The 11,815-nt window shown below is 58.2% G+C and overlaps 1 protein-coding gene across 1 annotated transcript in view; it reads left to right on the plus strand.

Moving 5' to 3' along the window:
• The window catches only part of FAM53B (family with sequence similarity 53 member B), a 124,866-nt gene extending 113,332 nt beyond the window's left edge, over positions 1-11,534 (plus strand). The window contains exon 5 of the mRNA XM_009215585.4: positions 7,180-11,534. Within this exon, the coding sequence (XP_009213849.1) occupies positions 7,180-7,542 (363 nt within the window). The 3' untranslated portion in view covers positions 7,543-11,534. The remainder of the gene's footprint in view (positions 1-7,179) is intronic.
• Positions 11,535-11,815: the final 281 nt, after the last annotated feature.

Genomic DNA, 11,815 nt, shown 5'->3' on the forward strand with positions numbered 1-11,815 from the left:
GAATATCCATTGCCGAATCCGTGGAGCTCCAAGGACCCTGGAGGACCTTCCCGCTCCTGGCAACTTGATTTCCCTATTTTCAGGCCCTGGCAACCTGGCTTCCCCATCTGGGTTTTGCTGCCAGTATTGCCCTGGTTCCTGAGGGCAGTCCAGACTCAGAAGGGCTGCCTCTTTTGGGGTCCAAAGGTGGTAAGCATTTCACAAAAATGGGCTGGACATGATGCTGTCCCCCGCTTTTTTTTTTTTTTTTTTGGAGAGACAGGGTCTTGCTCTGTCGCCCAGGCTAGAGTGCAGTGGTGCGATCTCGGCTCACTGTGACCTCTGCCACCTGGGCTTAAGTGATCCTCCCACCTCAGCCTCCTGAGTAGCGGGGACCACAGGCATGCACCACTGTGTCAGGCTAATTTTAGTTTTTTTTGGTAGAGATGGGGTTTTGCCATGTTGCCCAGGCTGATCTTGAACTCCTGGGCTCAAGCAATCCACCTGCCTTGGCCTCCCAAAGTTGTGGGATTACAGGTGTGACCCACCCCACCTGGCTGATGCTATCCCTTTTTAAGACTGGGCACCAACACGGTCCTGGGCGAGCAGCTGGCCTGGCCTACACAGGAGGTGGCTGTGAAGCAGCAGCAGACCAGATGCCCAGGGGGAAGGGCCCTGCAGAGCATGGGCAGTCAGCCCCTAGGGAAAGGTTGGCCACGCCCACGACCTTCGAGGCATCTCTAGCACCTGCCACCTCTGAGGAAAAGAAGCCGCCGCCACCTGACCCCTCTGGCCCCAGGGGCAGGGGCAGCAGCTTCCTGTGAGAAAGAGTACAGCCTTCATGCAAAATCCAGATTTACCAAAGATGGATTAAAGATGGGCCAGAAATATGCTTGTGCCTTTTTTTCTTTTCTGAAATAGTTTTTTAAAGAGCCTAGGAAACCACATGCCTTGCCGTCTTGGTTGTTTCTGTGCCAGCTTCCAGCACAAATGGGACTTAGAAAATTTCCAGGCTGTTGGCCATCCGTTCTCATAGCCTGGTGTTTTCTTGATACTTGGAGAATTCTGTTCTCATGCAAGCATGTTTGGGGAGGAAATGCGTCCGCTCAGCCGGAGCCGGGGCCCTTGCAGCTTTTAGCAGGGCAGCTGCCAGGCCAGGCTCTGCTCCTGGCGTGTGAGCTGGGCTTGTTGATGGCCCTTTCTTAGAGGGACTTGAGGTAGCTCCATGAAGACCTCTAACACAGAGCGCCATAAAACTGGACTAAAAAGAGGGAGAGAGCAAGGGAAGGAGGAAACACAGCTGGGCCCGCCATGAGGAGCGGTGACACAGGAGGGAAGTGGTCATCATTCGCCCAAAGAGAGGCACTCGAGCACCTCCGGGAGACGGGCTTGGCGCAGGCAGGGGCCCAGAGGAAGCCTCGTGGGCACTACGCTTAAGACACCGACTAACCCAGGAGAGGCGTCCCCGGCACCCGCTGCTCCCCAGCACGTCTCAGGCGGACTGGGGCCAGGAACTGGACTCCCCACAGGGCCCCGTGGCCAGTCTCTGACCATGGCTTGACATTCCTGTTCTAGAAAGAACAGTAGTACTAAGAAGCAGGTGCATAACCTCTAACTACATTAACACCCAGGGTGCTTTGACCTGTGGCTTTAGATTGGGTCCCTAGAAGCAGGGCCTGAGCTGGAGATTCTTGTGCCAGTAACACCGAGAGGGATGCTCCCAGCAGGAACCTTCAGGGAGGCGAGGGAAGCCCCTGGACCAACAGAGGCCCAGCAAAGAGGTAGGCTCAGCTGAAGTCGCTTCTCAGCCTGGTGCTTCGGGAGCTGCGAAGTGTGACTAGCACGTGGGACTTGATCCTGCCCAAGGCGAGGGGCAGCTCCTGTCCCTGCACCTGTCAGTCGTTGGCTGGAGGTGACCCTAAAGGGAAAGGGTAACCTCCTTCCTGTCCTAGGTCTCCCAGCCCAGAATAGTTCTGGAAGGGGCAGCCATGAACTGTCAGAGCCAACACTCAGCAGTGGAGAGTGGGCACTGCCGTGGGTTTGGGACTCCAGGCGGGACACCAGTAGCCTGGCTTTCCTCTTAGGATCCTTGCAGTGGCCCTTGCCTGGCCAGAGACAGCAGTTCTGCTTCCCAGGAGAGGAAACGGGAAGTGAGGCCACTTGGTCAGTGGAGGAACTCAGTGCCTCCAACTGCAGAATCTAGTTCCCCACTCTCCTCTCCGGAACCCTCCAGGTTCTGGGGAGAGCCAGGGCCCAGGGGATGAGAATGCCCCGGCCTCCTTTGGAGGAGACAACCAGGACAAAGGGGAGTGGTCACTGTCTGCTCCCAGACACATCACCTGACCAGCCAGCTTTGTCTTTGTCACCGGATGCCCACTCCTGCATGTGGGGGTGTAGTTCATGAGTTCTGGGGACTCCCAGGCCCCAGGCAGCAGTCCCTGGAGAAATCCTGGGGCTGTTTCCCCTCTACTCCCCAGACCTTGCCCTTCGCAGCCCAGAGTGGGTTCTCGGTCACTACTGATAAAACATGTGGTTTAGTTCTGCTCAGGAGATGTTTCTAGAGTCTCTACTACGTGTTCACCCTGCTGGCCCAGGAACAGCAGCACCTGGCAGAGGGAATGAACTTGTTGGGCTGAGGCTGGACAGAGTGAGTGGTGGTCTGCCTGGCAGCAGTACAGAGCTGATATGTTGAGTCAATGAGTTTGCTGAGGCGGAACTGGATTTCAGCTTGTACCTAGAAGGCAAGGATCAGGCCACCTTCGTCTGTATCCCCGTGCCCAGCCAGGGACCTCCCACTCAGGAGAAAGTATAGGAATAAATATCTGCACAGAAGAGCCCTGCAGAAGAAGGGTCATTGCTCCTAGCTGGGAAGCCCTGGGGAGGCCGGCTGGGGCGGGCTGAGCAGGAAACCCCGGCTGGGGCCGGTGGGAATGGCCAAGGAATGGCCAGGGCCTCTGTCGTGTCTAGAGCTGAGGTCTAGGGGGGTCTGATGGAAAAGGCAGGGCCTCCATCCCAAAGTTGCCTCTCTGGCAGGCTGCTGTGGTCTGCCTTTTGCAGACTCTAGGAGTAGGTCTTGATGCATGTCCCTGGCCACTAGCCTGAGGCCATGTGGACAGTTTCCACTGAGCTTTTTTACCTGGGCAGGCCTGTGCCAGAGTAGGTGGCCCAGCCCAGAGCTGGGGCTGGGTGTCAAGAGAGCAGAAGTCGGCGGGCTGGGGGACAGTTGGTCCTGGAGCAGCAGTTTCACCTTGGAATAATGTGTTCATACGGCACTTTGAACTTAGCCATTTTGCAGCTTTTTGCAGACATTTTTGAGGGCACGCAGGCCTCCAGGCTTCCAACTTGCCTATGCAGTGTTCTTCCATGGGGTAGCTGGAGCTGCTAGGAGATGCTCGGCGGGACCTTGTCCCCGGGGTGCGGAGGGCACAGGGCACAGACACCCTGGGTGTCTGCCTGGGGGTTGTTCACGAGGGGTGGGGCTCTGGGCAGAACACACACCGCCCCATTGTGGCAGTCACATTCCTTCCTGACAGGTGGGGCTCGCCACCAGCTGGGGCAAACAGTGGGTGGTTCTTGGCTTTCTCTCACTGTGGCTGAAATGGCTGTTTTGAGTCAACAGAGTTCTCAAGGTTTCGCTGGCTTTGTGGCCAAGGAGCTGCTATATTTGAAGATATTAGGGGCTGAGTGGCATTTTGGGGTTTGCTTGTGATGAGGTTCACCAGCCCTTCCTTGTAGACTCCCCCTGCATCACAGCAGAAAGGGCCCAATTGGTCCAGAGAGCCCTGAACACCCTGACTTGGCAGGCAGGCCGGCCGCCGCCCAGAGGTGGAAGAGTTGCCTGGCGCCGTGATGCCCATGCGGACGGAGTCTGCCTCCGTGTTGCCTGTCTAACCTTAGCCCCTTGCAGAGCACAGTGAGGCCAAAGCCACACGTCTGTGACGGGTCCAGCTAATGGGTCCCCAGCGCCCGCGCCTGGCTGTGGCTAACGCATAACATGTCTTACTTTGTTTGGGCCGCTGTGACAAAGATGCCTTAGACTGGGGAACTTACAAACCACAGAAATGTGTTTCTCTTACTTAGAAGCTGGGAAGTCCAAGATCCAGGTGCCAGCAGGCTTGGGGTCTTGTGAGGGCTTGCTCTTCATAGTTGGCACTTTCTCACATCCTTACCTGGCGAGAGAGGCACCTGCACTCCCTCTGTTATGAGCCCTCATCTCATCTGTGAAGGCCCCTACATGACCTCATCACCTCCCAGAGGCCCCACCTCTTTATACTTTTGCACAGAGGCTTAGATTTCAACATAGGAATGGGCGGGGGGCGGGGGTGGGGGGCACACATTTAGACCGTAGCACCACGATTAGTGCCCAGACCCACACAGTCATGGTGGCCATAAGTTAGACACCCCTGCCACTTGCACCTTATGCCAGAGGCGGTCAGTGGGAAGCTCCGAGCAGGACCGAGAAGGTGAGCACAGACAAGCGCTGTGCGGCTTCTGTCCGAGTGCGCAGGCTGCGCTCCTGCTCTGTTCACGTGAGAGGCCACAGAAAACACTCGCAGCAGACCGCGTCCCAGGCCCTTCACATGACAGCTCGCAGAAAACGCGAGCACGCGTTCGGGTGTCAAGCACACTGGTCTCAACAGATGTGGCTGACACCCAAGGCAGTCAGCCTCAGTACCCGTCACCCACCTAGAACCTGTTCACAGCACATCATCCAGGCTGCTGTGGCCTTGACTGGACGTGATTATTTATTCTTACATACCACGGCTTCTATACAGGCCAAGAAACAGACTGCTCAGGGTCGGGAGAGGGTGGGTCTGGCTCCCTGGGGACCTCAGGCTCTGATGCATCCTGGTCTCATCCTAGGCCTCCTCTGTCGGGGCAGCCTGGCTCAGCAGAGCCTGGGACACATGGCTGAGGTCACCCAGGGTGGGCCTTCTTGCCCCTGTTTTGTGCCCCCTACTCAGTTTTCCTTCTGTCCTGGCTCAGGTCTAGGCCAGTCAAGAGGGTGGCTGAGAAGCAGGAGGAGCCTCAGAGACCCTCCCCCTCGAAAGCACTGGGGCCTCCACCTTACAAGCGGCAGATTTGCCTTGGGAGCTGCTGGTCCATCGCCCAGGCCTGGCCTGGGGCAGGCAAGGATCCTGGGTGCTGGTCCATTGTCCAGGCCTGGCCGGGGGCAGGTGAGGATCCTGGGTGCTGGTCCATCATCCAGGCCTGGCTGGGGACAGGCGAGGATCCTGGGTGCTTGGTCCATCGCCAAGGCCTGACCAGGGGCAGGCGATGATCCTGGGGCTGTTGTGCAGGGGTTGCCGTCTCTAGCCCTCTGTTATGGTTGGGGGAGTGTGCTGTGTGCACACCACTGGGCTGTGTCAAATCCCACCATGGCCCAGAGGGTGGACCTGTGGCTCCGTGGGGGGCCAGCTGCAGGGACGGGGCTCCCTCAGCGGCCTGGGCCAGCATCTTCAGTCTAATGGGTGCCCCTGCCCCTCTCCTGAGTCCCCGTGCAGAGCTCCCTGCAGCACCTCAGCCTTCACCTTTCTCAGCTAATCAAAAGATGTCAAGAAAAGCAAACCCATCAGAACGGCTTCCTCCACGGAGTGTTCAGGAACAATGAGCGTGCCCATGGCAGGCACATACACCTTCCTCCAGAGAGAGCACCTTTGATTTCCCGTTGGCTGAGGCTGGTTCAACAGCTTGTTGGCTGTGACAGCCGGTGGTCACCTGTATTTCAAAGAGACACACAAACACTGCAGCCTTTGAAAGGATCAGGCCCTCGGGACAGGTCTGTGGTCTTGGCGTCGGCAGGCGTGCAGCGAGGGAGGCGGCGGGTGCTCCAAGCCCTGCTTTGCTCCCACAGTCCACCCGTCTGCCGGGAAAAGACCAAAGGCTGGAATTCCCCCCTGCCCTCTGTGTGCAGTTCTTCCCTCGCTCCCCTCTGGTATGTGACCTTGTTGCTGCAGTCCTGTTAGGGATATCCAGGACTGGGCCGGGAGTGCCCCTCACTGTCCCAGCCTCCGTCCTGTCTGTGGCTGGACCGTGGAGTGTGCATCATTCTGAGGAGAAGGCTGGATTTTGTGCTCTGTCCTGGGAGCAGGTGTTGAACTGCACACACTTGTGCACAGTGTCAGCCCTGCCCCCATCGCTGGCAGCTGATGCCAGGCAGAACCGGCTTGCATACCCTTGAAATCCATCCTGTTCAAGCTATACCTGCCACTGGAGAAGGCCCCAGGCTGCCTCCTGCCCCAGGCCAGGCCCCACATGGAGGGAGCACTTGGTGGGCGGAGAAGCTTTTGTGCAGCCTACTCTCTCTCTGGGGCCTCAAGGGGCCCAGCAAGGCAGGCAGGGAGCTGGTGAGCACTAGAACCTGGAGCTTGGCCTCTCCTCAGCAGCTCAGACCCCCCAGGCCCCAGCACCTGTGGAGGGCATGGGGCCACTTCTTTCTAGAGGCTCCGCGTCTCCAGGTGAGGCCGAGAACTCATGTTTCCCCAGCTCCCTGCATGACTCTATTACACACGAGGCTCAGGACTTCAGCTCGGCCCCTTCTAGCCTGTGTCTCCCACTCTGGTTGTGGAGAGTGCGGTAGAGTGGGCGTCGTGTCACCCTGTCTGGCAGTACAGCCTGGCGTTTCCTCCGAGTCAGATCTCTTCTCAAGGGGAGCATCGCGGTGCATCAGTTATGTTTGCATAGAGGTCCTGCCTGAAAAACATCATTGATTTCACCACCATTGTAGGGCGTTTGGGTTGCTGTCTTCTTTTCTGTTTAACAGTATGTTGCCGAAGTTTTACACACATCTTAGAATGTTTTCTTAACACAAAAATCCGAGTAGTGAAATTACCTGATCAAGGAATTGGATACATTTTTCCCAGGTTGCGCTTCAGAAAGGCTGTGGACAAAGTGTTAGGAGCATTTCTGTTTCACTGCAGCTCCCCAGAACTGGGCCTGCATCAAATTTGTGTGCTTTGCCGAGTTAGTAGGTGAAGAATGGAATTGAGCGTGTCTTTATGAGCACAGAGCGCTCATTGGCCGGAGGTGCATCTTCATGAGTGCGTTGCTCATGGCCCCTGTCCTTGCCTGGATGGGAGGAACCCGGGACTCGATTGGTCTTGCCACAGCCTGGTGGTCCAGTCGCTTTGTGGGGTGTGCAGTCCTGGGGCTCCGGGAGGGGAGTAACCCTTAGTAACCTGTGTGTCTGCCCCTCCACAGAACTGTCAGACCTTCAGCAGCCTCAGCTGCCTGAGCGCAGGGACAGAGGACTGCGGTCCCCAGAGCCCCTTCGCCCGCCACGTCAGCAACACCAGGGCCTGGACCGCCCTGCTCTCAGCCTCCGGCCCAGGGGGCAGGACCCCCGCTGGGACCCCGGTCCCTGAACCTCTTCCCTCTTCCTTCGACGACCACCTCGCCTGCCAGGAGGACCTGTCCTGTGAGGAGTCAGACGGCTGTGCCCTGGATGAGGATTGTGGCAGGAGAGCAGAGCCAGCCGCAGCCTGGCGGGACCGCGGGGTCCCCGGGAACAGCCTCTGCTCCCTGGATGGCGAGTTGGACATCGAGCAGATAGAGAAGAACTGAGGGGACGTGTGGGCCCAGGCAGGGCTGGGGTGTGCTGGCATCGACAGCCCTCCCTTTGGGCACTAGGTGGGCCCTGGAAGGGGAGCCCAGCTCGTGGGCCTGATGAAAGTTTCCTGAGTGGGGTGTCGGGTCCCAGAGAGGGAGCTCACCCGCTGCCTTGGGGAGAGCCTGGCCTAGCCGCGTCACCAGTGGGTGTGTCAGCCTCTCACCGGCTCCCCGAGTGTGGCAGCCACCAGGTCCACAGAACTACTGCAGCCCAGAGGACAGCTTTGGAGTTTGCGTCTTTTCTGCCTCTTTCCCCCTGGGATGTTGGGCAGTCTCTGTTGTCCCCGGCAGAGCTGGGCACCGCTCTGTATCCCCCTGATGGGGGCTGTCAGGGAGGGCCTGGGGTGGGGGCCAGGGGCCATCTGCTGTGTCAGGGCCCTTCTTGGCCTCGCTCAGGTTCACTTTTGGAGAGCCGGTCCCGCAGCTTCTTTCACTCAGTTTTACTCCGTGCCTTCTCTCCCAGGTCTCCCTGCTTCAGGCTTGGGAAGGTTCGGGAGATGTTTCCTTCTGTAACACCAGAACCATTTGGCCTTAATTCCAATGTGAGAGACAGAATCCCTGGGGTGCTAGACTGGCCCCCCAGAGGGTAAGCCCATGTCCGGAGTCTCGGGCCCAAGGAACAGTTTGGAGGGGTGCATGTTAGGGCCTTCCATGTTGGGCAGAAATTTGGTGGGTCTGTTTTCTGAACAGACTCTCTTGCCTCTCCTGCAGCATGGAGAGCCTGACCCCATCGCTCTGCCACCGCTGGGGCAGGGTTAGCAGATGGCAGCCCTTCTCTGTGGTTGACTGGTCACTGAGTGATAAGTGTGGTTGGTTCTGGTGAGTGTAGGGATGGCACGATACCAGGGCAGCCTCTTGAAAATGGCCTTGGGAGACAGGAGCTGGGGGCAGGTGGACAGCTGCAGGCCCTGTGCCCATTCAGGGGTGAAGGGCGTCCGCTGACCAATCTGCAGAGGCCCCTACAGGATTCCACACACCTCCCATGTGTCCTTGAGGACTGCTGGCTGTAACCAGGGCACACCACCCACCTCAAGACAAACCCCCGCCCTTGTCAGCTTAGGGGGAGCCCAGTCCTGAGGGCTGCATCTCTGTCGTAGGCCCAGCCATGGGCCCAAAGCTGGACTGATACTCCCCGCCCCTACCCCGCCCTGGCTTCTCACCCTGGGGCATCCAAGGAGCCTAGCCCCCTGAGGGTTTGCTGTCCTCTCCGGGTTTGTAGCTGCTCTCCCGCCACCTTGCAGATACCACCACATGGGCTCTGCTCTATGGGAATCTGGCTTTTAGTGAATTTGGCGTCTTCTGCAGACAATAGCAATTGGGCTGGCTTAGGAGTAAGTGGCTCATTTTCCCATAAGGCTAAAAATAACTGGTGTGCTCCCTCGCGTTAGCTGACATGCGTTAAAAGCACTTTTGTAGTCATTTTGCTTTTACTCGTCTTCCATGGACGAGTGAACGCCTTGCTTCTGCAGGTCGAGTCCAGATGCTTTTCGCCTTTCTCCTCAAGAAAGCTGCTTTTTGGGAAACCTTGTTTAAACCTTCTTTTTTTTTTCACTACATCAAAAGGATGGTGGTTCCCAATATGTGGGTGGCACTTCTTACAAATCAGCTATAAGAAGCTGGCAGAAAGCCCCCAGCTCCACGGCCCTGAGAGAGGCTGTTGCCATCCCAGGGTGGGTGGCACATGGGGGTATGCCGGGCACTGGGCAGGTCCCAGAGCGGGGGAACCAGCTCGCCTCTGGTCACTGTAGCTCCTGCCAGAGGCACATCTCCTTGTGATCCTGGACAGCCAAACCCAAGAGCTGGTGGCTCTGAGCAGAGACATCTTGGCCTGTCCCTACCTGGGGGTCATGGAGACCATGTCTTCTTAGAGCAAATCCTTCTTAGAGGAGACCGGGGCAGTTGCTGGGTGAATGTGGAGAGCACATGGCCATGCCTCACTCCCAGAGTATCACCGGGCACGAGAGGTCCTGGCGTCACACAGCCGGTGTGGCCACCGAGGGCACACAGCCTCTAAAGCAGGCCTTCCTGTGGAAGGCAGAGGCAGTGAGGGAGGCGGGCGGTGCCAGCCGAGGCTAAGGCGTGCAGCAGCCCCCAGCTACCTTTGCTTAGGGTAGAGGTGGGAGGCACATGGTGACAGGTATGTGTCATGGGACTGGGGTGTGGGTGACCTGCCCTCAAACCCTGCCTGCCACCTCCCCACTCAGGCCTGGTGGCAGGGAGGGACAAGCTGTGGAGCTGGCCGAGTCACAGCCACCTCCCCACCTCCCTGCAAGGTGGTCCCATTGACCAGCAAGCCCAGCCTCCGGGCGCTTAGGCAGAAATGGCCCAGCCTCCTCAGACTCCACCTGCCTGTCCTGTGCCACTGCCGCCCCTAGCCCAGCTGCCTGTCCTGGGCCACCACTGCTCCTAGCCCGAGCCCACCACGCAGCAGTCGGGAGAAGATGGTGGCTGTCCCTTCTGCTTAGAGAAAGAAATGGCCTTCAGCTGGTTTCGTGTTTGTCTCTTGACTGGAGAGAGTAGACCCTGTCTATAAGGTGCCACCCCATCATCCAAGCCGCCACACAGCCCAGAGCGGCCTGTTCCTGCACTCCACCCTGCTGGCCCCAGGACTTCTGATCTCAGTCCTCTGGGAGGGAGGCTTGCCCAGGAGGTGCCCCCCACGTTGGTGTCCCCCCGGGCAGCAGGCAGACAGCTCACCCCCACCAGCATGAGGGCCCCAGCTGGGGGCAGCGGCAGGAGCCTCGCTTTTGTCACAGCCTTGCCCGCGAACCCTGCCTCTGAGGGGAGACCAAGGAAGGCCAGAGCCAGGAGCAAGCTGTGCCAGGCCATCTGCCTGCTCGTGGGCCCTGAAGAGCGGGCTAAGCCTACAGGAAAGCCGAGTGGGAGGAGGGGCTTAGCGCCACGTGCATCCCACTCATTTCAAAGCCACCAAACTGCCAGGGGCTGCCGTCCACCTGTGGGGCCTGGGGGCCGGGACCACAGCCTCGCCATTTTCGTTGCCACACCCTCTTGCCTTACTCACGGTGGAGGCCAGAGTTGCACGGACAGACGTGCATCTAGGCCCACGGGGAGCTTGTTCTGACCAGACGTACAGATTTTCATTCTCAGAAAGCCTTACTTTTCAACCAAATTTTTGTAGCCAGTTTTGTGAATTTGTACACTGAAAGAAAATTTAAATAAAGGGGAAGTCCACATTAAAAAGAAAACAAACCCCAACTTCCAAATGGGTCTCCTGGTGCAGGGGCGTGAGTGGCCACGCACTGGGTGTGCTGCCTGTCTGAGCAAGCTCCCCTAGCTGCGGGACCCCTGGGCCCCTGCTGCGGGCTCGGCCGTGGTGTCATGCCTGCTGCACCCCCGTTTCCACTGACGTGCCGTCTGTGACTATTGGGGGGTGGTCACTTGAATGATGGTCATTCCAGACGTCAGCCGGCAGGGATGCAGTAGGCTGGCCGCGCACCGGGATCAGGCACCCTGGCCCCACACTGGCAATGATGCCGCACCTTGTCATGTCCACGCTGTTGGTCAAACCCCTCTGTCATGCCTCTTTAAAGAGAAAAAAGAAAGGTTTTGTTTTGTTTTGTTTTTTAATGGCAGAACGAAGTGGAGATCTTGTAGCCTAGATAGGATAGTCTGACCTAGCGTAGTCTCTTTGGCAAATGATTTGTGTTTTCAGTGCGTGGGGAAGCTGTCCTGGGGGCTTGGGTGACAGATAGCACATAGGCTGTTTCTGGGGTTGCAGGACCTTCCCTGGGCTGGATGTTGTGGGTGTTGCAGAGCTTCAGGAAGTGTGGCGACCAGAAAGCGTAGACCCGGGGCCCAGGGCCTGCCTGCCCCTGCAGCCTGGCCTCCCCGCACAGGCCGTGGCTTGCGCTCCAGCCGCTCTAGTCTCTCAGGAATTTGCTTGTTACTTTTACTGTGTAAATAAAGCTTCCTGGTTCAATACCCAAGTGCCTAGCGTCAGCTGTGTGGTTTCTGTGGGGTGTGGTGAACCGGCAGGTCCCTCCTGCTCACAGGAGCATTAGCTCTGGGCTGAGAGGGACATAGATTGGACCCTTCTGTCCCCTCCAAGCTTCGGGGTCTGAATCGATAAAATGGGGCTAACAGACATCACAGAGCTATGGAGAGGCTGGGGGATGGGAGAAGGCCTGCCCGTGGTCACAGCTGCATCATGGGGAGCCCTTCTAGGGCTGGGCTCTCCTGGCTCTGGCCAGGAGCCCCAGGACAGCAG

This window comes from Papio anubis, chromosome 11, assembly GCF_008728515.1.
Source record: "Papio anubis isolate 15944 chromosome 11, Panubis1.0, whole genome shotgun sequence".
Classification (NCBI taxonomy): domain Eukaryota; kingdom Metazoa; phylum Chordata; class Mammalia; order Primates; family Cercopithecidae; genus Papio; species Papio anubis.